The 24,891-nt window shown below is 44.9% G+C and overlaps 2 protein-coding genes and 1 long non-coding RNA gene across 4 annotated transcripts; 1 reads left to right on the forward strand and 2 right to left on the reverse strand.

Annotated features, from left to right (window-relative positions):
• Positions 1-461: 461 nt before the first annotated feature.
• On the reverse strand, positions 462-10,041 carry hadhaa (hydroxyacyl-CoA dehydrogenase trifunctional multienzyme complex subunit alpha a). The gene is made up of 20 exons (XM_017455285.3): positions 9,912-10,041; positions 9,262-9,303; positions 8,915-8,985; positions 8,439-8,572; positions 8,158-8,296; positions 7,852-7,971; positions 7,001-7,103; positions 6,763-6,885; positions 6,487-6,605; positions 5,975-6,031; positions 5,157-5,266; positions 4,922-5,056; positions 4,052-4,223; positions 3,773-3,859; positions 3,258-3,398; positions 3,036-3,104; positions 2,733-2,928; positions 2,536-2,650; positions 1,921-2,066; positions 462-1,756 (listed from the first exon to the last, which is right to left on the reverse strand). The coding sequence occupies exons 1-20, from the start codon at positions 9,976-9,978 to the stop codon at positions 1,611-1,613; spliced, it is 2,292 nt and encodes a 763-aa protein (XP_017310774.1). The 5' UTR covers positions 9,979-10,041; the 3' UTR covers positions 462-1,610.
• hadhb (hydroxyacyl-CoA dehydrogenase trifunctional multienzyme complex subunit beta) lies at positions 9,934-19,419 on the forward strand. 2 transcript variants are annotated; one of them, XM_053677309.1, is made up of 16 exons: positions 9,934-10,014; positions 11,633-11,700; positions 12,009-12,050; positions 12,170-12,260; positions 13,065-13,109; positions 13,223-13,322; positions 13,429-13,516; positions 13,862-14,049; positions 14,522-14,702; positions 14,850-14,971; positions 15,057-15,136; positions 15,859-15,906; positions 16,351-16,438; positions 18,038-18,112; positions 18,189-18,353; positions 18,941-19,419. In XM_053677309.1, exons 2-16 carry the CDS (start codon positions 11,634-11,636, stop codon positions 18,974-18,976), a joined length of 1,416 nt encoding a protein of 471 aa, XP_053533284.1. In that variant the 5' UTR covers positions 9,934-10,014; position 11,633; the 3' UTR covers positions 18,977-19,419. The 2 variants fall into 2 exon arrangements, with proteins under 2 accessions (XP_053533284.1, XP_017311221.1); XM_017455732.3 differs by lacking the exon at positions 9,934-10,014 and adding an exon at positions 10,232-10,380.
• On the reverse strand, positions 16,347-22,906 carry LOC128629405 (uncharacterized). Its single transcript, XR_008393760.1, has 4 exons — positions 22,728-22,906; positions 18,137-19,862; positions 17,154-17,365; positions 16,347-16,972 (listed from the first exon to the last, which is right to left on the reverse strand). It is a non-coding gene; the product is annotated as an uncharacterized LOC128629405 (long non-coding RNA).
• Between the last annotated feature and the right edge of the window lie 1,985 nt (positions 22,907-24,891).

Consider the following 24,891-nt stretch of genomic DNA (forward strand, 5'->3'; position numbering starts at 1 on the left):
TTGAAACTGATGTGTGTGTGTGTGATAAGTAGCTGCGTAATGAGAGGGTTTCAGCAGAATGTTTCAGAGTGTATGTATTACAGCTAAACACACTCGTATATATGGACTAGTTAAAGAAACGAAGGTGGATGGACGTCTTATAACGCCGCGATCCCTACATAATCCCTGCAAAACAGTGTCAGCTTTATGAAATCAGTGTGTGTGTATTCCTTTTTGCTCCGTGCGCCCACAGAAATGTGAAATCTAATTTTTGGGGTTTATTTGCAGGGAAATTAGGCTTGGAGAAAGAGAGAGGAAAAAAAAAACACGGCTCGGGAAAATACCGCCGGAGTCGATATTAGCTCGGTGAACTGGAATAATTGAGAAAAAGGAAGGAAAGAAAAACCACGTGGGGAAAAACCGAAAACTAACTAGTTCATCAGAACGTAACCAGCAGTGCAAATAAAACCACTCTGAAATCGTTCCAGAGCGAAAACTTTATTTTAAAAAAGCGTTTATATAAGCGTTAGTAATAATAATAATAATAATAATAAACCTAAACAGTTTCCCAATATGCCTAATTTCCTATCCAGAATTTGTCACTTCCTGGACAACAAGCTGTCAGTTAACCGTTTTCGAAGATGAAACGATGGCAGGAAAACCCGTGTACTACCACCCTTCATGTTTGTGGTTAAACCCAGCGTTTATACTAGAGTAATACAAGCTGTTCTGCGGAACACAGAAGATGTTTTGGAAGTATGTTAGTAACCAAACACTTTTGGCGCCCATTGACTTCCACTGTACGGACAAAAAGAACGAAACGAAACGAAAGACAGAGACATTTCTCAAAATATCTTCTTCTACGTTCCACAGAAGATAGGAAGTCATACAGCTTTGGAACGACGCGAGGGCGAGTCAACGATGACGGGAGTTTAATTTTCGGCCAAACTACCCCTTTAACGATTTAAAGCGGCTAGCTAGCATGCTAATCCGGTTCTTTACCGAGGTTAATAATACTACACGTGACTTCTCTTTCACGTCCACATCTCCGCTTTTTCTGCTGAATCAACCCTACTCAAAATAATTAGGACACGCCCACTTTTTTCCCTTAAACCGTATTCGATACAAACGAGCAGTAAATGAAGAAAACCCCCCCCCCGTCGACTTTCTCCTGCATACGAACGCTAACTCATAGAAGGTGCTGATTTTTAATCTAAGAAAAGAAAAACAAACAAACAAACTAAGATTCAGCGAGAACTAAATGAGCAACTTTTAAACACACAACCAGCCACGATTTTACAGAACATACCACGCATTTTTCGCTTCTTCGCAGGTACAGACACGTGACAGATTTCCCTTCTGTAGAACTCTTAGATCACACAGACCTTCGGAACGATTTTAGGAACTGTGTAGTAAGAGAAATGTCGGTTCAATAATTCTCACAAATCAAAACGGTGCTATGTCCGTATGTGCTACGGAGGCAGGAATCGGTTCATTACGAGGGAGTCGTGTGTTCCAGACGGTGTGTTCGAGTGCGTATAGACAGACAAGACGTTCCTCCTCAGGATGAAGCTCGAGGTCGGAAGGCTACGATGCTCTTACACGGGTTAGAACCTTTCGCGCTTTGAGGTTCACTTGTGGAACTTCTTGCTGGGATCCTTGGCGTGATCGAGGAGGATCTGGCAGGGGGTGAACTGGTTTCCGTACACGTCTTCGTACCGTCTCATCTTCTGAACGAGTTTATCAGCGCCGAACAAGTCCACGAAGCGGAACGGACCTGGACAACACGTTACACAGTATGTGTGTTTTATATATATATATATATATATATATATATATATATATATATATATATTAAAAACTGCACTATTATAGAGCTAGCATTAATTCAATATGGACATAAAGTATGTACACCGTGTGTGTGTGTGTGTGTGTGTTTACCTCCGAGACAGGGAGGGAAGCCGAGTCCGAACACTGCTCCGATGTCTCCTTGGACGGGATCGGGCAGAATTCCCTCCTGCAGGCACAGGACAGCCTCGTTCACGAATCGGGACACGAGCCGATACTGTACGTCCTCATCTCCAGACCTACACACACACACACACACACACACACACACACACACAAAGAGACCATTGTTCTGCGAGTATTCATCTCGAACGTGAACATAATTTCTGCAAAACAATAATCGTTTGTGGAATTAGAGCAATGAGTTATAATTAAGGAAACCTAATTACAACATCCAGTCAGGGAGGGTCTGGAAAGTCGTGATAAACGTACTGATACCACGGCACTGTTGCATTGTGGATTCTGATTGGTCAGAAGAGGTGTTGATTAGTTTTCTATAACAGCAGCTCCGAGAGTCGCGCGGGCTTCTATTAATGCGCTCGGTCTACTGTAATACGTTATTGTTGCTATAGTAACCACGCTATAGCTGCTATCCCACAATGAAATGCAACTATGAACGGATAAAAAGTACGACCTTCATTAATAAATCATTGATGACTGTAAGAGTAATACACTGTACTGAGGTGTGTGTGTGTGTGCAGCTCTTACACAGCAGGGGGCGCCACCAGTTTAAACTTCTTCAGAATCTCCTCAGTTCCTGAGTTCAGCTGCTTATCCTTTGATTTGGCTCCGTACACGTAACAGCCCTTACCCGATTTACGACCTGGACACACACACACACACACACACACATTAAACTTTCTATTATTTAGTTCAGTTCTTGTCGTTTTGCGATGGTCTCGTACCCTTGAAGCCTTTCTGCACCATGCTCTTCAGCACCTCCACGCTCCCGCCTCCGAACCGTGAACCGAACGCCTTCCCGAGATCCTCAGCCACGTGAGCTGCAACGTCAACCCCTACCTCGTCCACCAGCGTCGCCACGCCGACGGGAAACCCAAACCCTGTCGTCAAGGTGTCCAGCTTCTTAGGCCCCACCCCTTCCTGCAGCACAACCGGTGTGAAAAGGGCGGGGTTTACGGTAAGTGCTTCACGGTGTAAGATTCATTCGTTCTTTTAGGAAATTATCTCAGTGAATGACGGCAACACACCTGCAGCACTCTGATCGCCTCTGAGAGGGTCGGAGCCAGGCAGCGAGTGGTGTAGAATCCCGGTCCATCCTGGAGAGGGAGACAGAGAGAGACAGCGAGAGAGAGTGAGAAGCATTCTTTACATACACAAATAAAAATTTAGCTTTAGACGGTATGTTATGTTTTAGGAAGTTTGTACATGTGATGAAGTAATGACACACACACACACACACACACACTCACCCCCACCACGATGATGACTTTGCCCTGCTTGAGGCCGAGAGCTACAGCCGACGCCGTCGTGTCTTTAGATGTTTTATCAGTTGTGATGATCTCCAACAACTGCATCTTATCAACCGGAGAGAAATAGTGCATCCCGATCACCTACAACACACACACACACACACACACGCGCACACACACACGCGCACACACACACGCGCACACACACACAGCCAGAGGTTCAACAAAAGACCAGCACTCCTTACAACAAAGTATTTTCTACCAATAATGCACTTGGTCATTTGTTAGAAATGGGAAAATAATACACATTTTTTCCACTATTTTTATTTGTACATTACTGTAACTCTGTTTTCTATAAGTTTTAGATTAATATTTTCTTCTAGAACTGGTATTAATTATTGCACGATTATTATTTTGTGTTTGGCTGCTGGTTTTCTTTCTGCATTTCCCTTTACCTTATACTCTACATTTTATTATTATTATTCTTTCTTTTTTTTTTTTTACTTCACACTCACCTTGTCAGGTCTGGTGCTGATGGCGGCGATGTCTTTGATGGGCAACGCTGATGTGTTGGAGGCAAAGATGCAGTGCGGAGGGGTCACCTGCACACACACACACACACACACACACACACACACAGGATCTATTATTCCTATCTGTATCGTTGCCAGAAAGAATTACATCCTGCTTAAGCCAATTAGCAAGAAGAAAACAGTGTGTAGGCGTACGGTGTGTATCAGCAGTGTGTGTGTAAACGTTGTGTACATGAAGAGTGTGTGTTTAGAAACACTTACAGCTTCCACCTCCTTCAGCACTCGGTGTTTGATGGCCAGATCCTCGAACACGGCCTCGATCACCATGTCAGCCTTCGTAAAGCCGCTGTAGTCCAGCTGCGAGGTCAGGACCGACAGAGTCGTATCTCTCTCGAACGACGTTATGTTCTTCTTCTTTACTTTATCATCCAGTCTGAGAGAGAGAGACAGAGAGAGAGGAGACTCGATTCAGGTAACACTGTAGTAGGGGAATTTAGATACTTGAACATGTTCACAGATATTCCTCAAAGGTGAGATAATCCTTGCTGCAGAACCAGAAGTCCAGGGGGTGGAGTCAAGCCTGATCAAGCTCCTCCTCCTACTTTAGTGGAATTGAAGCAAAGGTCCAGAGGGGTGGAGCTGAACCTGATCCAATGTCTCCTACACACATTTATCAGGGTTCTAAGAGTTAATAAGTTCTGAGTTGTCTCCACCCCCTGAACTTTTGGCTTGACTCCACCCAGGTAGGAGGAGCTGGATTAGTTCTGACTCCACCTCCTGGAATTTTGGTCCGACTCTGCCAGAGTAGGAGGAGCTAGATTAGGTCTGACCCCTCCCCCTGGACTAATATTTTTTTTTTAAAAGCGCATTAATGATCAGAAGAGTTTTTGTTACTTATAGGAGAAATATACATAGCTAACAGGTCTGTGTGTGAAACCTGAGTCACACGTAACAAAATGATATGAAAAATAGAGGTGGAGAAATTAAAAGTGAGTCACTGCCCCCTGGTGGCTGCACCGTATTATCTCTCATACAATATACACACTGCTGTCTGTCTCCCTCTGGTGGATGAAAGCACACACTGCAAGTGTGGTGTTTAATAAGAGACGGGAGAGAGTGTGATGTCCTCACCCCTTGTAGACCTGCTGTTGTCCTCTGGCCAATCCCTCCACCGTCGTGTCCTTCAGGATGGTGGCCACGCCCTTATCCACAGTTACCTGGGCGATACCCGCCCCCATAAGCCCCGCCCCCAGGATCGCCAAGGTCCTGCTCAATCACAAACACACATTTTACAGCAACCCATTCCGCGTGAGAAAAATATCACAGCAGCTGATGCATCAGCGTTCGGTGCTCTGCTCTCACTCACTTCACTTCTCTCTCTGGTTTACCGAAATTATTCTTCTTACAGGTCACCTGACCCTGGTACAGACCAATCAGACCGCGCGATTCCGACGTCATCGCCAGCTTGCCGAAGTTCTGCCGAAAAAGAACAAACCGGGGTTTATCCTGCCTAAAGGTACAGAAGCATAAACATCTAATATGTCCATTTATTGGATAATCGCATTCATCATTATTATTATTATTATTATTTACAGAATGTTTAGTAATTAATAAATTATACACCATAGGAAACAAAGGTTTTAGAAAATTGTTCAAATACACGCAATTACTAAACATATCAGATATAAACTATTAAAAAATGTATAAACTGTGGGATATTAGAACATACATCAAATACCGACTACTGAAAAACAAACCTTAAACGTATGAAACATACGTAAACAAAAACAAAACATAAACAAACAAACTACAGGCTATGTATAAAGAATATGTATAAAATATACCCTATTAGTGTAAAATTTTTAAAATATAGGCTGTTTAAAAATATATATGAAATATACAGCATTAGAAAATGTATAAAAGATTATTATATTATACAATAAACATTTAACAAATATATATTTCATAACAACAAGGTATTTTAAATGGATTGAAGTGAACAGATAGATTGTTAGTCGCAGTCTAGCTAGTTTATTTAGATTCACATGAATTTAAAATGCTTTATTGTATAACGTTTAACACAATCTGAGACGTTTACATAAGACATAGTGATAATATAATATAATATAATATAATATAATATAATATAATATAATACAGTATAAAGCTGATAAGGATACTGACCTCTGACTCCTTCTGGTATCCTGCATCTGAACCTTTCTCTATACCCGTCTGCACACACTAAACACACACACACACACAATAAATAAATAAATAAACACACACACACACACACACAGAGTACTAATCTGTGATTTTGCACATTATTATGAGTCAATGTTTGTTTGTTTGTTTGTTTGTTTGACGTCAGTACAGTTGATTAACTTTGTAACTCACACACACTTACACACAGTTTACAGATTTACGGATCGGACTGCAGTGCAGAAACAAATCTCAGTTATTCAGCAGAACACACTGATTTAAATCTCCGATCAGTTGAAAACGCACGAGTTTGGGAACACGAAGAGAGACGTTTACGTTAAGCGCGACGCGTACGCACCACGTGAATCCTTATTAACTATACTATAGGGAAAGAGAATGATACTGAATAATCTGCCCGTGATGACAAATATTACGACACTGTGTGTGTGTGTGTGTGTGTGTGTGTGTGTGTGTGTGTGTGTGTGTGTGTGTACCTCTATGATCTTGAGCGGCGCTGGATAAAGGCCTTTGGTTTGTTTCATGACTTTCTTGGTGACCGTGTTGTAGATCTGTTTCCTCACAAAAGCCATTCCCATCACCGAATCCTGCAGCTCTGACACACACACACACACACACACACACACACACACACACACACGATATAAGAACACTAAGAAACAGGTAACTGTTAGCATCCATGACCCTTCACTTTTAAAACAGATTATGTAAGTGGAGGACAAAGAGTGTGTGTGTGTGTGTGTGTGTATTACTCTGCATTAAGCCTTTCTTCTTCTCCACAGTGACCTTCTTATTAGCGAGGCCTTTCGCAACGTCCACAGCCACTTCTTCCAGATAGTCTATAGTCCTTTCCTCTGGGCTCTTCAGTCCTGGACCTACACACACACACACACACACACACACACACACACACACACACACACACACACACACACATTAAAACTGCACACACACTGAAAGGGACTATGTATAAATTCCAGGCCGTGGTACCGAGGGGGTCGATGACTTGGTGGACGAGACCCATCTTCTTGGCCTTGTCTGCTCGGATGTTCCTCCCCGTCAGCATCATATCGAAGGCAGCAGGAAGTCCCACCTGAAACAGAGACAACGCCAACGTCAGAGTCCAGCATCAGCAGATAATCATGGAACAGACCTCTCAGGGGCGGCGCGATGAAGCCTGAAGCTCCCGCAGCGGCACGTCCGTCGGGTGCTTTATTCCTCTTACACCACAGCGTTCCACTGTTCATTAAACAACATGCTTTACTTTTTTATAGAGCCTGAAAGGCACTGCATCCCATCTTCTCACATGTAGTGGAACCTATAGGGCACAGCAGCACCTATTCTCCACTGGAAGGGCACCCTAGAGGGCATTTCATCCCATTTTCCCCTCACGTAGGACCACCCTTGAGGGCGTTTCATCACATTTTCCATCACGTAGCAGCATCTTAGGGGTCACTTCATAGTTTTCTCGAACATAGGGGCACCCTGTAATGTGTTACAGCACCCCAGGGAGCACTTTATCATGATTTTTTAATTTATTTTTATTTGAAGGGCAGCCATTAGTGCACTTCATCATATTTTCTTGCTAGTAAGGGGAACCCTATAGGGCACTGCATCAGGAAGTCTCGCACAGAGTGGCTATTTTCCGTTGGACGGGCATCCTAGGATGCATTTCATCACGTTTTTTCCTTCATCAATTTGAAGGGCACCCTTGAGGGCACTTCAGCACGTTTTCTCTAGTGCAAGAGCACCCTTGAGGGCACTTTATCAACTGTGTTGCGGTGTAGATGAGCGGAATGAATTGATGCAGTGGTGTGTGCGTGCGTGTAAAAGAGTCTCACCATCTTGGGTAGTCTCTGAGTTCCTCCAGCTCCGGGCAGGAGTCCCAGCATCACCTCCGGCGTACCCAGAACCGTCTTCTTACTCTTAGTGGCCACTCGGTACTGACACGCGATCGCAAACTACACAAACAGAAGTGAAACTGTGACTACGGTGGCCCAGAGGTGCGAAATAAACAAAAACAAAACAAAAAGCCTCATCATCATTCTGACCAATCACAGTCCAGAGTTCAGCAGCGCTGTGGTGTATAATATCGGTGTCAGTATTGTGATGAACGTAAGGTTCTGATTGGCTCCTCCCGCTCTCACCTCCAGGCCGCCGCCCAGGCAGGAGCCGTTAATGGCTGCCACGATGGGGATGGGCGACTTCTCGATCTTCTCAAACATCTTCTGTCCTTCCTGTGACAGGGATGTCACTTCCTCTGCACTCGTACAGGCCTTGATCATGCTGAGAGACAGGAAAGGCACGAATTACTCATAATTACACACACACACAACTGAAAGAAAGGCCTTTAGCTACCAACTACTCGTGTGTGTGTGTGTGTTGTCGTGGCAAATAGTGTGTGTGTGTGTGTGTGTGTGTGTTGTACTTGATATCAGCTCCGGCGATGAAGCAGCCCGGTTTGGTGGAGATGAGCACCGCACTCTTAATCGCTCCGTTTCCCCAAATCTCCCCCATCACCTCCGTCAGCTCGGCCTGCAACTGCTTCGACAGTGTGTTCACCTGTAGCACACACACACACACACACACACACACACACACACACACACACACACACACTCCTTAAGCAATCTAACATCCACAAACACTGAACTTGCAACATCATGTATAAAATATTTAAACAAACAAGTAAATAAACATCGAGAGAGATGACAGAGAAGCGAGTGCGCTGATGAACAAACACAGACCGATGGACGGATATGAGGAATTTATCCGGAACAATTACAAACCATGTTCCTTAAAGTCTTATGTTACCTGAACAATAAACAAACAAACAAATAAGAAAAAAAAACAAACATAGTAAATAAACATCACAGTAATGAACGCTGAGAAGTGAACACGCACCTTGGAGGTTGGATCGTTGATCCTCACAACCGCCACGTCACCTTTAATGTCATAATTAACATGAGTGCGAGCTGCGGAGACCGCAAACACGAGAGAGAGAGAGAGAGTCAGAGAGAGAGAGAGAGAGAGAGAGAGAGAGAGAGAGAGAGAGAGAGTCAGAGCAAGTGAGAGAGAGAGTGTGAGAGTGGAGAGAGAGAGTGAGTGAGAGTGTGAGAGAGTCAGAGAGAAAGTGTGAGAGCGAGAGAGAGAGTGAGAGAGAGAGAGAAATTATAGATTAAAAAAGATGAATATTATAAACATGTAATAAAGCATCATGTGCTGGGTTATGAAACAGTTTCCAAGTTTACCAAGTAATGCTGCTGACACAGAGAGGTTACGATGTCCATTTCCTAAAACACACACACACACACAGTTAGCAGAGATGGAAATATATATATATATATATATATATATACACACACACTACCAGTCAAAAGTTTGTGGACACGCGACTGAAACGTTTCTCATGATGTTAAAACCCTTTTGATCTGAAGGTGTGTGATTAAACGTGTGAAATCGGTGTCGCAGACACAAATAGAATCGTGCCGATATGATATATTCATTTCTTTCATTAGAAAACTAACATTTTATTTACAAAAAAAAAAATCTTTGTTTAATTGAACTGAGGAATTTAATGGTAATTATAATGATAAACATTATTCAACACGTATCCACGTTCATATCCAACTCCTGAATGGTCCGGGGTTACTTGCAATGCGCAAATGTTATTTTGTTTTCCAACTCTTTATATGTAATGACCTATTAATATATAAATAAATAACTAAATCTAACCTTACTCTAACCTCTCTGGGAAAGTGGGTGAAAGTTCACGCGCTCAGTCACTGCACCACACCGGGGTCACAAAACAAAACTGAAAAGGTTTACTGTCCTGCTGCATGCATTTGTACCCCTAGTAATGACGCAAGTACCGCTAGTGTGAGCTGGACGGAACTCTCACCTGAGCAGTAGGAATATTTGCTTGTTGTCAACCTGCACAAAGCCGCCGCAGCTCTCAGACTCGCCATCGCAGCTCCAGCTCGAGTGCACTCACACCACCACAGGTACGTGCGCGAGACAACCCAACCCAACCGCCGGACACGACTGAGTCACCTTACACATCGCCTGTGTTTTAAACCTTACACATATAACACTTATAAATATATGTCTACACGAATAATCATTCAAATGTGCTTAGAATATAATTTAGATTGTGTAGATTGTGTTTTAAATGTGTTTACGTGCTAGTTATTTGTTTATGTGTGGGTTTTTTCACGCAGGCATTATTCAGGCCTACTAACAATACCCGCAGTGTGGGGTCCTTTGTGTAGGGGACCGCGCAGATATATATATATATTTTTGTAGTTAACTTTCGGACAGAGTCAGGAAGAGCGAACCGGTTCTGATTTCATCTGCAAACCTGTTGACAGGTAACAATATAATATAGCTATATATTTTAAATATGTGTTTACATTATTAAAATATATTTTTAATTAATAAAATATACCGCGTTCGCGCTCGCAGTCTCCCTGGCAACCGCTACTTTCATTCACAAACCTGCAGGTTCTATGGGTAGCTTAGCTTAGCCTAGCTTAGGTTAGCTTAGCTTAGCTTAGCTTAGCAGTGCATGACTAGTTGGCTAAACGCACAGGGTTTGAACATTTTTGGAACTGAAATCTTTGTGTTTGTGTCTAAATAAGCGGTGTCATGTCCTGGCTGTGACTTTGAGCACGCGCACCAGGTCTATTTAGATCACCTCACCCTTGTGCTGGAAGTAGGTGAAAGGTCACGGGGGGAAAAGTCACCATTTTAAAACCCAGGTCATATTATAAAGGTGAAATAAATAAAGTCCTTGCATAGCTGGGGATAAAACTTCCTGTACAGCTGCATGACGCTGATGGAAGGGTTTGTTGTCTTTTTATGCTGCGAAGATCACTAACATGAGGATTAAATGCACAGAGACAACAATATAAACAAACAAAAGTCTAGAGAAGGGTTTACTGTTTAACACCTTGCATCTGTATGTGATGTGTTTCGTAAATACAGTTTGAATTCATTTTGTACCGGTTCCCAAAATAATCAAATACTCCAAAGAATAAAGAAATACTCCAAGTGCCAAAATGAATGCGAGAGAGTCTCTGGGTGTGATTCGGGCTATGAAAAGGAAAACCTTGTACCGATATCCGTCTAAAAGGGGGAGTTCACCCAAAAATTAAAAATCCCGTCATCGGTTCCTCATCATCGTGTCGTTCCAAACCCGTAAGACTTTCCTCCGTCTTCGAAACACAAACGGAGACGTTTTTAAGGAAACCCGGGCGATTTCGCTCCCTCTGTTTACAGCCCATGGAACCAAAACCTTCAAGCGGCAAAAAGAGTTCATAAAGTCATCGTAAAAGTAATCCGGTGGTTTAATCTCAATATTATGAAGTGATACGAACGCTGTGTGCCTGCAAAAAATGGTTTTAATTCGACTTTTAAATGTAACGCGGATCCGTCCGTCCGATCGAGTATTACGGATCGGAGAGATCTTTTATGAACTGAAATGTAGCCGTTTCTGCGTCTGAGCTTGGAGTACAAACAGAAATGTACGCTCACCGGTTTATCTCCTGGAGAAATACATCAGAAATAAACCCCTGGTCAGATTTAAGCCCCAGATTTAAGCGGTTTTTCTGTGTGTTACAGAATGGCGTCCATGTTGATGAATTCTCTGAGGAGCCGGCCGGTGAACTCGTCCAGGGCTCTTGGCTTCGGTAAGCAGCTCAGAGGCGGAGTCTGAGTCTGATCGGATCGGTCTGAGTGATGATGATGACGATCTGTTGTTTTCATTTCCCGTTTACGCGAATGCTCGACGCGATACGAGACGTGTCCGGATTCAGGAGACGATATTGACATACGATATAAATTCCGTTTGTTTTGTAACGACGACGTTGTGTTATAAGAGAAGTAGATCAGGATTTATACGATACGGTGTAAGAGTCGTGAATGTATTTTATGGCGACGTTATTAATATGATTGCAGTTTAATATAACGCTTGTAACAGCTCTCTCTGTCTCTACAGCTGCACGGTGTCTCGGCACATCCGCTCCTCTACAGGCACAAGGTGAACCCCCCCCACACCCTCCTCACATGCACACACAGTCATAAATTGTGTTTAGTTTATTCAAGGAAATGTGTGTGTGTGTGTGTGTGTGTGTGTGTGTGTGTGTGTTTTATAAACAGTTAAAAGTAAGAAGACTCTGGCCAAGCCTGGAGTGAAGAACATCGTTCTGGTCGATGGAGTCCGTACACCGTTCCTGCAGTCTGGCACTACGTACGTGTGTGTGTGTGTGTGTGAAGTATATGTGTGAAGGAGTTCTGACTACGGATTTATTTCTCGCTCTGACTTACTTCCTGTACTTCCAGGGTTGAAAGTCGCAGAGTCCGAGCTTTTAACCAGCTCGTAAAGATTACACAAATTCGAGATAAACCATCCAAAGCGACCGATCCAAATGACCCGCCCGAGCGGTCCCTCGGAACAGTCCAGTGGTCTGATGTTTCTCCGGTTCCCGACTCGAATCTTTAGTTCCTACCTGCAGTTAGTTCCTGAACAAACCTGGAACCATGGTTTGATCTTATCCTGTCATACACACACTCCCGGTCAGAAGTTTGTGGACACTCGACTGAAACGTTTCTCATGATGTTAAAAACCCTTTTGATCTGAAGGTGTGTGATTAAACGTGTGAAATCGGTGTCGTAGGCAGAAATAGAGTCGTGCCGTGTTCGTTTCTTTAGTTAGAAAACAAACATTTTATTTATTAATTTTTTTTTTTTTTAAACGGACGACTCATTCCGGCCAGAGAAACATTCCGGAAAGCAGCGGATAAGAGTCCGGCATCGGTGTGAACTCCTTTATTACTGTTTAAAAACATCATCTCGGGGAAATTCCTCAAGAAATCGCTCGAGAAAACGCCAAGAATACATTTTTGGAAATTTCTAGTCGGAAAGGGCGTCGACTTTGAAGATAATTCGTTACGAATTGTAACAAGTTACCCTGGAAATACAGTGAAGAACCGTGCTGAACAGCGATTCCGGGTTTTATTGAACCTTTTGTAACTGGTTTTTGTTTTTTATTTAGATATTCTGATCTGATGCCCCACGATCTGGCCAGAGGAGCTTTACAGTACGTCTCTTAAAGCTACAATAAGGACGATTGTGACATGACGTAACGTGACCATTAAATTCCACAGCGCTGTACTGACGCGTCTGATGGTCTGTGTGTATTGTGTGTTGCAGAGGTTTGCTGAACCGAACCGACATCCCGAAAGACGCGGTGGATTACATCGTCTATGGAACCGTCATCCAGGAAGTGAAGACCAGCAACGTGGCCCGAGAGGTCAGTGTACCACACTCAGGACTGAAATGATCAACTACATACAGACTGGAAGATCTCACACTGAAGGGGTGTGTGTGTGTGTGTGTGTGTGTGTGTGTGTGTTCAGGCCGCTCTGGGTGCCGGATTCTCAGACAAGATTCCTGCTCACACCGTCACTATGGCCTGCATCTCCTCCAACCAAGCCATGACTACAGGTAATACACACACACACACACACACATACACACACAAATCCAGAGCTAAGACTAACCCATAAAAGGAAAGGAAACATAAATGCACTTAAAAGGGATTTAATAAAAAAGTCAAAATTCTGAATATAATAACCAATTGCTGCAAGCAGCGATTAAGGGGGCCAGACACTTTTTATGCACCACCCGTTATGGCGGAGATGTTTCCTCACTTCCTGTTTTCAGTAGAATAATGATGAACGTCTACTTAATGCCAGATTGTAATCACACAGCTTGACAGAACATATTCACACGTGCCGTGTTATTAGCATGTGGTGTGTGTGTGTGTGTGTGTGTGTGTGTACGTCGTAGCCGTGGGTCTGATCGCAGCCGGTCAGTGTGACGCCGTGGTGGCCGGTGGAGTGGAGTTCATGTCTGATGTCCCGATCCGTCACAGCCGCAGGATGCGGAAGACCATGCTGTCTCTGAACAAGGCTAAGACTCTCGGTGCGCGACTGTCTCTGCTCGGCTCCATCAGACTCGCTCACCTCGCACCCGAGGTACTCGTCCTCCCTTCTTCCATCCTGTCATTGTTTCTCTGTCTGTCTTTCTTTTTCTCTGTTCCTTTCCTTTTTTCACTCTCCCTCTCTGTCTTTTTCTTTTTGTCTCTTTATTTGTCTCTTTATATGTCTGTGTCTATCTGCCTCCTTTTTGGTCTGTCTGTCTGTCTGTCTCTCTCTCTCTCTCTCTCTCTCTCTCTCTCCCCTCTCTCCTTCTCCCCTTCCACTCCCTCTCCCTCCCCTTCTCCCTCTCCTCCTTCTCTGCCCCCCCCCCCCCTCCCTCTCTCCCCCCCCCCCCTCCCTCTCTCCCTCCCCCCCCCCCTCCCTCCCTCTCTGTCCCCCCCTCCCCTCCCTCTCTCTTGTCCTCTCTCTCTCTCTCACCCTCTCTATCATCATACTCCCTCCCCCCCTCTCTCTCTCATCACACTCCCTCCCTTTCTCCCTCTGATCCCACTCTCTCTCCTCTCTGTAGCTCCCTGCAGTAGCGGAGTTCTCCACGGCGGAGACGATGGGTCACTCTGCGGATCGTTTGGCCGCAGCGTTCGCCGTGTCTCGCTTGGAGCAGGACGAGTTTGCGTTGCGGTCTCACGCTCTGGCGAAGAAAGCTCAGGACGAGGGACTGCTCAGTGACATCATCAGCTTCAAAGTGCCAGGTGAGCCTTCTATCTATATATATATATATATATATATATATATATATATATATATATATATATATATATATATATATATATATACACACACACATACACACACACACACACACACACACGGTGTTATAAGCAGCTGTGTTTATACAGGGAAGGACATCGTCTCTAAGGACAACGGTATTCGTCCCAGCAGCATGGAGCAGATGGGCAAACTCAAGCCCGCCTTCATCAAACCACACGGCACCGTCACCGCCGCTAACTCCTCCTTCCTGGTCAGTGACCAATCACATGCCTGCTTACTGATTACATGTGATCCTACCTGCTGAACTCCGTGTGTGTGTGTGTGTGTGTGTGCAGACTGACGGTGCCTCTGCAGTGCTCATCATGTCTGAAGAGAAAGCGCTCGCCATGGGTTACAAGCCCAAAGCGTATCTCAGGTAAACCCTCATCTGAATCAACTCTACACAAACCCCTACACACGACCCCCTCTACACAAACCTCCAACTCCTACACCATGATCTCGGCCATTTTAAATTTCCATCGTTAGTTTTTGTCCTGTTAGTGCTGCTGTAGTTCAGCGCTGTGTGATCCAGTCCCGAGCTTAAAGGAAAACTCCAGCTGAAACACACCGTATTTCTTTCTATCTATCTATCTATCTATCTATCTCTTACTTTCTTTCACTGTCTTTGACAGTCTATCTTGTGTATCTTCTTTCTTTTTACTTTGTCATTCTTTCTTTTATAGTTCTTTTTTGTCTTTTCTTTCTGTAAAGATCTTTCTTTTACTCTCACTTTATCTTTCTTTTGATATCTTTGTTTATTTCTTTATTTCTGTTCTCTCTTTCCCTCCCTTTTGTTTCTTTCTCTGTATTTTTTCTTTCTTCTCTTTCCCTTATGTTTCTCTCTCTCTCTCTCTCATTTTCATTCTTTTCCTAACAAACTTGGAATAAAGCCAAGTCTTTCCCGTACCCGCTCCGGCTCCGTTTTCAGGACCAGACGCAGTAAATTGTCTCGGAGCAGAGGACGGGGTGTTAATCTCCGCTTTAATGTCACTCGGGTTAAACTCCTCCACCGTGTCGCAGGGAACGCCTCCCGTTTCGTTCCCCTTCGCGTGCGGCGTACTGAAAGTTTTGCGTTCTGTTGTTTGTGTGTTATTTCAGAGACTTCGTGTACGTGTCTCAGGACCCTAAAGACCAGCTCCTGCTCGGGTGAGTGACAGCTGCCTTTTCTCCGCTCGTGCCTTTCTTCTCTCTTGATGTTTATTTTTCTGCGTGTCGAGCTCGTGGCTGTGTTTGTGCTCTGTTCATTTTAAAATATGCGTGCTGTGTTACACGGTTCGGATTGCAGCGCAGAAATGTAAACAAGTATTGTTATTATTTTATTTCACTTACTAGTGCAGGTTTTCAGATCCTAAACAATGATCAGCGCGTTAAAGATACTTATTTACCTGAACACAGCTGCTTAAGCAAGCGTGCACTTGTTTTTTGTAGAAATGGTGCTAGCTGCAGTTTTTTTTCCTCTGATTAATAAAAATGGCTGACGTTAGTATCAGCTAACGTGCTATGATTATGACGGCCTCCTTTACCTCCCAGGGAGCATGTAGCATGTTTTTATGACGCTAAAAGTCCTAAAATACGATCCCCCCCCCCCAGCCCGACCTACGCCACGCCGAAGGTCCTGGAGAAGAGCGGCCTGACGCTGGCCGACATCGACGTGTTCGAGTTCCACGAGGCTTTCGCGGTGAGTGCGTCCACTTCCACGTAGCGCTGTGATGTTACCGTCTCTTGACTTACACAGATACTACATCATAAACACTGTAGCCCCGCCCCCAGACCTGTTCTTTCTTCCCTACTTCTTTTTTCCTCTCATTCTTTAATGCTTTCTTTCTCTACCTATACAGTGGTGCTTGTAAGTTTGTGAACCCTTTAGAGGTTTCTATATTTCTGCATAAACGTGACCTACAACATCATCAGAATTCCATTTTAGAGTCCTGAAAGTAGATGAAGAGAACCCAGTTAAACAAACCAGACAAACATATTACGCTTGGTCATTTAATTCACCCAATATTAGATATCTGTGCGTGGCAAAAGTATGTGAACGTTTGGGGTAACCGTTGATCAGTCCTGAACATCGGCTCGGAGGAGTTTTATCCCGTTCCTCAGTATAGAACAGCTTCGTCTCTGGGATGTTGATGGACTTCCTCACATGAACTGCTTGCTTCATGTCCTTCCACAACCTCTCTCCTTTTTTTTCCCTCTTTCTGCCAAAGGCGACCTGAGGAAACACTAAATACAGTTTTTAAATGATAGTTATTTATTGACGCAAAAAAGTGATCCAGGACCAACTGAGCCTGTGTGAAGATTTATTATTCCCCAAATCTACAAAAGTGCATTGATAACGGGGTTCAGACACAACCAGGCCACATCTACAGTATGAAGTTGGTTAAAAGTCTTACTCAGTAACACACAACGCCAGAGTGAAAGAAATTCCAGAGATGATGATGATGATGATGATGATGATGATGAAGAAGGTGATTGAAAGACATCAGTCTGGGAAGGGTTGCCAAGCTATTTCAAAGGCTCTGGGACTCCAAAGAACCACAGCGAGAGCCGTTGTCTCCAAACGGAAAAACTCTTCTGCGTTTGGTTGCAGTCATTCCTGCTCAAGCTGGAATGAGAAGATTTTAAGTTTGAGGGGCAATTAGTTTTTCTCATGGGTGATCGGTGCTGGATAATTTTCTTTTGCTTCAGTAAATTAAATAAATAAAAACGGTATTGTGTGTTTACTCAGGGTGCCTTTGTTTTATGTTGCATTTCATTTGAAGATACAAAAACAGGAGAAATCAAATACTTATTCACAGCACTTTATCTTTTCTCTCTTCTCTCTCATTTTTTCTTGCGTTTCTTTTTTTTTTTCCCGCCATGCTTTTGCTCTCTCTCTCTCTCTCTCTCTCTCTCAGCACACACACACACAAACCCTGTAGTCCCTCCCCCATGAGTGTTGCTACAGTGGTCAGTGCCCAGTGTATTTAAGGTACACTGTCACCAGTTTAAACCTGTGTGTGTGTGTGTGTGTAGTGTGAACACTGTGCTAAATTAATCCAGTAGACTCGCTACAGTTTTATTACTAGCGTGTAATGTTTACCAACATGAGTCCCAGTGTAGGAGGCGTGGCCTGTGTGGACGTATAAAAGATGACGCAGCTCTAAATTGTTGCTTTGTAAATTTTTTTTTTATTTTTTTTTGTGGCTCACACGCTTCTATTGGAATGGAACGCATGGCGCTGCACCCTCAGTGCTTGGGCCCGCTAATCGCTTTTATGTTTTATTTGATGTTTCAGGGTCAGATCATGGCTAATATGAAGGCGATGGACTCTGATTGGTTTGCTCAGACCTACATGGGCAGGAAAACAAAGGTGCGTGTGTGTGTGTGTACGTACGTGTTTGGTTGGTTAATTACGTGTGTTAATCGTGTACACACTCATGCTCCAGGTTGGTCGTCCTCCCATGGAGAAGTTTAACCTGTGGGGCGGCTCGCTCTCCCTCGGACACCCGTTCGGAGCCACCGGCTGTCGCCTGGTTACCACGGTAGCACACCGGCTTAAGAAGGAGGGGGGACAGTACGGCCTGGTGGCAGCGTGTGCAGCAGGGGGACAGGTAACACACACATGCAACAGTAATTACAGTAATAAACACTTGTATATTATAAATTGATGCTAATTTAATATTGTAGCAAAAATATACAGTGAGTTTATAAGAAGTATTGTTTACTTAATGTCTATATTTTCTTCATCATTACTGTGTTTCTTGGGTTGAATTGTTCCCCGTCATCTTCCGCTACACATTCTTAAATTATTTTTAGAACAGCGTTAAACTATTTCCTTATTTTTAGTTCAGTATTATATTTAGTACTATAACTTTATTAATTTTTTCCCCCAGTAATATTTGTACTATTACACTTTGCTAACGCATTTATATCTGAATTTAATATAAAAATAAATTAATTCTTTATCTACTTAGCCTCTTATTCTAATCTCTACTAGCCTACATGTATTTGTTTTTACATAGCTTTTTATTCATATTTGTATTACAATAATATTGTACTATTAAATTGATATTTATTGATTGTAATATTAGTAATTCAAAGACTTTTTAAAAATAAGTTTGCGATTTCTACTTTAATCCTAAGTAATGAACGATCTGTATATTCATGTCAATAGTAACACATTTCTGGTTTCCCTCAGGGTCACGCGATGGTGATTGAGGCGTATCCACAGTAGAGCTTTACAAGTGGGCTGCCACACACACACACACACACACACGTACAGAATGCATGGCCGATTGTGTAAATAATAGAGAATTAAACGTGCACCACTAGGCCTTGCAGAAAGAAATGAAAGCACTTGTGAAGGTCGTGGATGTGTAAAGCAGCGCAGGAGAATCCGAACATGTTCAGAACACGGGTCCGGCTGGGTTTCACGTTCATCTTTAACTCTTTCCACACTTACACCGCCTCTAATAACCAGCGTGACCCAGCCTGTGCCTCACCCTTTTTCAGGATTCTGTAGATAGTTCCTATAAAAGCTGATCCGTTTGGCTGTTACTAAACCCGTGTGAGAACATAGATGAACACGCTCATCCACAAGCTCATCTGTGCATGGATAATCTTCCCATTGTGTCTTTTTTGTAATGATCTCAAATAAAACTGTCTAAATTAAAGCCATGTGTTTGCTCTCCTTTCGTATCTTTGCCTTCAAAATCACTGTTGCTGAAATTAAAAAATGACAGAATGAATAAACGTATAAAGGGTTAATGTGGAACTGCAAGTTAAAAGCATGAGCTGTTTTTGAGTCAGGTATTCTATATACATCCACCAGCCATAACGTTAAAACCACCTGCCTAATAGCGTTTAGGTTCCCCTTTGTGCTGCAGGAACGGCGCTGACCCGGCCGGGCGTGGACTCCACAGGACCTCGGAAGGTGTGCTGTGGTAGCTGGTACCAGGACGTTAGCGGTAGATCCTTTACGTCCTGTAAGATCGGACTCGTTTCTCCAGCACGTCCCGTCGATCGGATTGAGCTCTGGGGAATTCGAAGGCCGATTCTCCGTCGCGTTTCTCAAACCGTTCCTGAACGTTTCTTTTCTCCGCGTGTCAGGGAGCATTTTCCTGCAGAAAGAGGACACGCTCGTTAAGGAACACCGTTACCACGAAGGCGTGAACTGGGTCTGTGACGATGTTTAGGTAGGTGGTACGTGTCAAAGTAACATCCGCATGAACGCCAGGTCGTGAGATTTCCCAGCAGAACATCACCCAGAGGCTCACGCACGTTTCCAATGTACTATACTAATTTGACCAACAATACCTATTAATACACTTTACCTAGCTATACTGCACAATACTACTGTACAATGTACAGTGCTATAAACTACACTGTGCATAGTGCTATACTGTACACACCGATATTTGTTTCGAGTGCAACACGTGATCGGATGCAAGTACTTTGGACTCCTCGGTTTGTCTGGACGTCTCTAACGCACCCGGTGAATTTGGTGAAGACAGAAGAGCGTTGAAATTTTTGCCCCAAAAAACACAAAGGCTAACTAACGCCTTTACCATTCTCCACCCAAATCACCTGGTGTGATGGAGCAGGCAAGACTAACACGGGCGTGTCCTTAGTCTCATCCTATCCCCCTCCAAAGCTGAGATACACGACAGTATGATATGGTGTAGTAAAGTACTGTAGATAAAACAGTGGTGGTGTAGTAAGGTTTAGTCGATTAGATAGTCAGTATAATTGTATTGTTTAGGGTGGTGTTGGTGTCATGTTTTTATACTTGCATTACTATATTCTGATGGAGAGAAAAAAAATAAATAAACACACACTTTAAATGTGTAACAGCATGTTTATTTATTTATGGCCTTTTGCTGTACTATATTATACTGTACTAATATGGCACATTATATCTCAGCTTTGGAAGGTGATGGAACAAAACCAACCGCACTCCTGTATTAGTCCTGACCTCCCGCACGGACGCTGTGAACTTGGTCAAGATCCGAGAACGTCAACATTTTCACACAGTAAGCGGTTGTGAGAAATTCAACATCCTCTGATTTCCACCAAAAGCATTAACTTTGATCTACTCTACCCGTTCAATTTACTAAAGCCTGCTGTATTACACACTGCTATTACGATTTTTTTTGCTATGCTCTGAGGTCGGGGGTTCGATTCCTGCCTCTGCCCTGTGTGGGCGGAGTTCGCATGTTCTCCCCGTGCTGCGGGGGTTTCCTCCGGGTACTCCGGTTTCCTCCCCCGGTCCAAAGACGTGCGTTGTAGGCTGATCGGCGTCTCAAAATTATCCGTTGAGTGTGTGCGAGTGTGTATACACACTATACCGCTTATCCTAATGGGTCGCGGGGAACCTGGAGCCTGAGCCCAGGGAGCATGGGGCACAAGGCGGGGTGGACGGGGTGCCAATTCATCGCAGGGCACAATCACATTCACATTCATACACTACGGACACTTTTCGGGACGTGCCAGATCAGCCTGCCGTGCAGGTGTTTGGACTGGGGGGGAAACCGGAGTACCCGGAGGGAAAAAAAAAAAAAAGTACAGTTTGGTACCCTTTTCTCTCTCAAGTGTCTTTTCCCCATTTACGTTATTCGAACCCGCTGCATGACGCTAGTTAAGATTTTACTACAGAAAAGTTTTCAGTAACTGTTTTATAAAATACTTTTTAAAAAATTCAGGAAGAAAGATGGGTACTTACAATTCTTCTTCCTCCTCCTGTCCTGGCCACACCCCCTATTTTTATTTATTTACTTAGTGACTTTATATATTGTCTGACTATGTGCCTTGTACTACTGTAACAAAACAATTTCCCTCAGGGATCAATATTCTATCTCTCTCTCTCTCTCTCTCTCTCTCTCTCTGTCTGTCTGTCAAGCCAGTAGAATCTGCATCCCCTTATTTTCTAATAATAAATCAGTATTTCAATAACTGAACTGAATTTAAATCTGCATCAGAGTCTGTTGTGGTCAGTTAGATGTGGCCACGCCCCCAAATACCAACCTGCCATTTTTTTTCTGGCAGCCATTACTTATTTATTTTTTGCCCACTTTTTAAAAAAGTAATAAATGATACTCGCGTCATATTTAATACGTGTAACAGTTTCATCTTTTAGTCTGAATTACTTCAGAAATTACATCCATGAATTTGATGTTTTTCACGTCTGTCCTTCTGTTCGAGTTGGTCAGACGTGGCCACGCCCCACAATTAACAACCGTGATTTTTTGGACAGCCCGTAAACGTATTTTTTTTCCCCCCATCCCAATATTTTTTAAGTAATAAAATCGAATCTGTGTATTAATATATTCGCTTAGATACATACAAAACAAAAAAGTTTGTCACTTTATCTGAGTAAAGTTTGATTATGGAAGTGTTTTCCGCTTCCGAGGCTTCCCGGGTTTCATGGGTTGCTAAGCAACGGAGCTCCTTTCAGATAATTGCGGGGGAAGGGGGGGTTCGCCCTTAGAGAAGCCGCTTTAATCCGTTCTGCTCGCCTTGGTGTGTAAATATCACCGTTTCCGCTTCTCTAAAGAGTAAAAAAATACAAATATCGCCTGCTCACAGGAGAATACACACACACACACACACACACACACACACTTTCATTGACTGAATTGCTTATTTATTTCTGCCACATCTCAAACTGTGTGCTTCATTAAAACTATAAATAGGCTAAAAAAATAAATAATAATAATAATAATAATAATAATAATCCTGCTATTTCCCCTCTAGCCTACTTTCTGTATTTTGCGTAGGCTATTAAAGGATGTTATTTGCGCAAAAAATAAAAGTTTTTCAGACATTTTGAACTCTGTGTGTGTGTGTGTGTGTGTGTGTGTGTGGGGGGGGGGTGTTGCGGTATAAAAATGTAAATAGCGCTACAACGTGACGGGGAAAATGATTTTTTTGTTGTGTGTGTGTGTGGGGGGGGGGGGGGGGGGTTGTTTTGTTTTGTTTTAACCAACCTTCAAAACCGCCTCCACCCGCGAGACGGCGGGGCGCAGAGCGCGAGCCCCCGTTTTTCTCCGCAGCAGCAGCGCGCGCCGCTTTGATCACTCCCGCGCGCCTTTTTATGGCGTTTGACGGGAGAATGCACCCGGTGCTGTCGGTACAAATCTGCTCCTGACGTACTCCTCACCCCCGTCAAAAACACACACACACACACACACACACACACACACACACACAGAGAGAGGGGGAGGGGGAGAGAGAGAGACTTTCATCCAGTCCTCCTGTCTGCACCTGCTGAAACTTGCGAGCGCGCGCATTAAACGAGGAGCACGTGCGTATTTTCTTTTCATTGCATTAAGTAAGGAATAAAACACTTTCTGGTGCTGTTATAGAAAAAATACTCAATATTATGATACAATGATTATGGTTTGTATTCTGTATTTTACTGAGCACTTTTTATCCAGTAATTGGTAAATGGTCTGCACTTATATAGCGCTTTTATCCAAAGAGCTTTACACTGTGTCTCACACACACACACACACACACACACACACACACACACACACACACACCCAGTGGTAGCAGAGTTGCCATGCAAGGCGCTAACTTGCCATCGGGAGCAACTCGGGGTTCAGCGTCTTGCCCAAGGACATGGGCACGTGGAGTCACGTGGAGTCACGTGGAGTCATGTGGAGTCACGTGGGCTGCGAATCGAACCGCCAACCCTACGATTAGTGGACACCCCGCTCTACCACCGGATCCCCAGCCGCCCAGATTTATAGCTACTTTAAAGTTGTGACGAGTTAGTCCTGTTCTCACTCGCACTATAGCAGCTATAAAGCGACAAGTTGTTCCCTCACCTGCCTCTCTCCTCCCCCCCCCTCACCTGCCTCTCTCCTCTCCTCCTCTCCTCCCCTCACCTGCCTCTCTCCTCCCCTCCCCTCACCTGCCTCTCTCCTCTCCTCCTCTCCTCCCCTCACCTGCCTCTCTCCTCCCCTCCCCTCACCTGCCTCTCTCCTCCCCTCCCCTCACCTGCCTCTCTCCTCTCCTCCCCTCACCTGCCTCTCTCCTCCCCTCCCCTCACCTGCCTCTCTCCTCTCCTCCCCTCACCTGCCTCTCTCCTCCCCTCCCCCCACCTGCCTCTCTCCTCCCCTCCTCTCCTCCCCTCACCTGCCTCTCTCCTCCCCTCCCCTCACCTGCCTCTCTCCTCCCCTCCCCTCACCTGCCTCTCTCCTCTCCTCCCCTCACCTGCCTCTCTCCTCCCCTCCCCTCACCTGCCTCTCTCCTCTCCTCCCCTCACCTGCCTCTCTCCTCCCCTCCCCCCACCTGCCTCTCTCCTCCCCTCCCCTCACCTGCCTCTCTCCTCCCCTCCCCTCACCTGCCTCTCTCCTCCCCTCCCCTCACCTGCCTCTCTCCTCTCCTCCCCTCCCCTCACCTGCCTCTCTCCTCTCCTCCCCTCCCCCCACCTGCCTCTCTCCTCCCCTCCCCTCACCTGCCTCTCTCCTCTCCTCCCCTCCCCCCACCTGCCTCTCTCCTCCCCTCCCCTGCCTCTCTCCTCCCCTCCCCTGCCTCTCTCCTCCCCTCACCTGCCTCTCTCCTCTCGTTCCCTCACCTGCCTCTCTCCTCCCCTCCCCTCACCTGCCTCTCTCCTCCCCTCCCCTCACCTGCCTCTCTCTTCCCCTCCCCTCCCCTGCCTCTCTCCTCCCCTCCCCTGCCTCTCTCCTCTCCTCTCCTGCCTCTCTCCTCCCCTCCCCTGCCTCTCTCCTCCCCTCACCTGCCTCTCTCCTCTCGTTCCCTCACCTGCCTCTCTCCTCTCTCCTCTCCTTCCCTGCCTCTCTCCTCTCTTCCCCTCACCTGCCTCTCTCCTCTCCTCCCCTCACCTGCCTCTCTCCTCTCCTCCCCTCACCTGCCTCTCTCCTCTCCTCTCCTGCCTCTCTCCTCCCCTTACCTGCCTCTCTCCTCTCCTGCCTCTCTCCTCTCGTCCCCTCACCTGCCTCTCTCCTCTCCTCCCCTCACCTGCCTCTCTCCTCTCCTGCCTCTCTCCTCTCGTTCCCTCACCTGCCTCTCTCCTCTCGTTCCCTCACCTGCCTCTCTCCTCTCGTTCCCTCACCTGCCTCTCTCCTCTCGTTCCCTCACCTGCCTCTCTCCTCCCCTCCCCTGCCTCTCTCCTCTCGTTCC

The sequence above is a fragment of the Ictalurus punctatus genome, chromosome 2 (assembly GCF_001660625.3).
Source record: "Ictalurus punctatus breed USDA103 chromosome 2, Coco_2.0, whole genome shotgun sequence".
Lineage (NCBI taxonomy): Eukaryota > Metazoa > Chordata > Actinopteri > Siluriformes > Ictaluridae > Ictalurus > Ictalurus punctatus.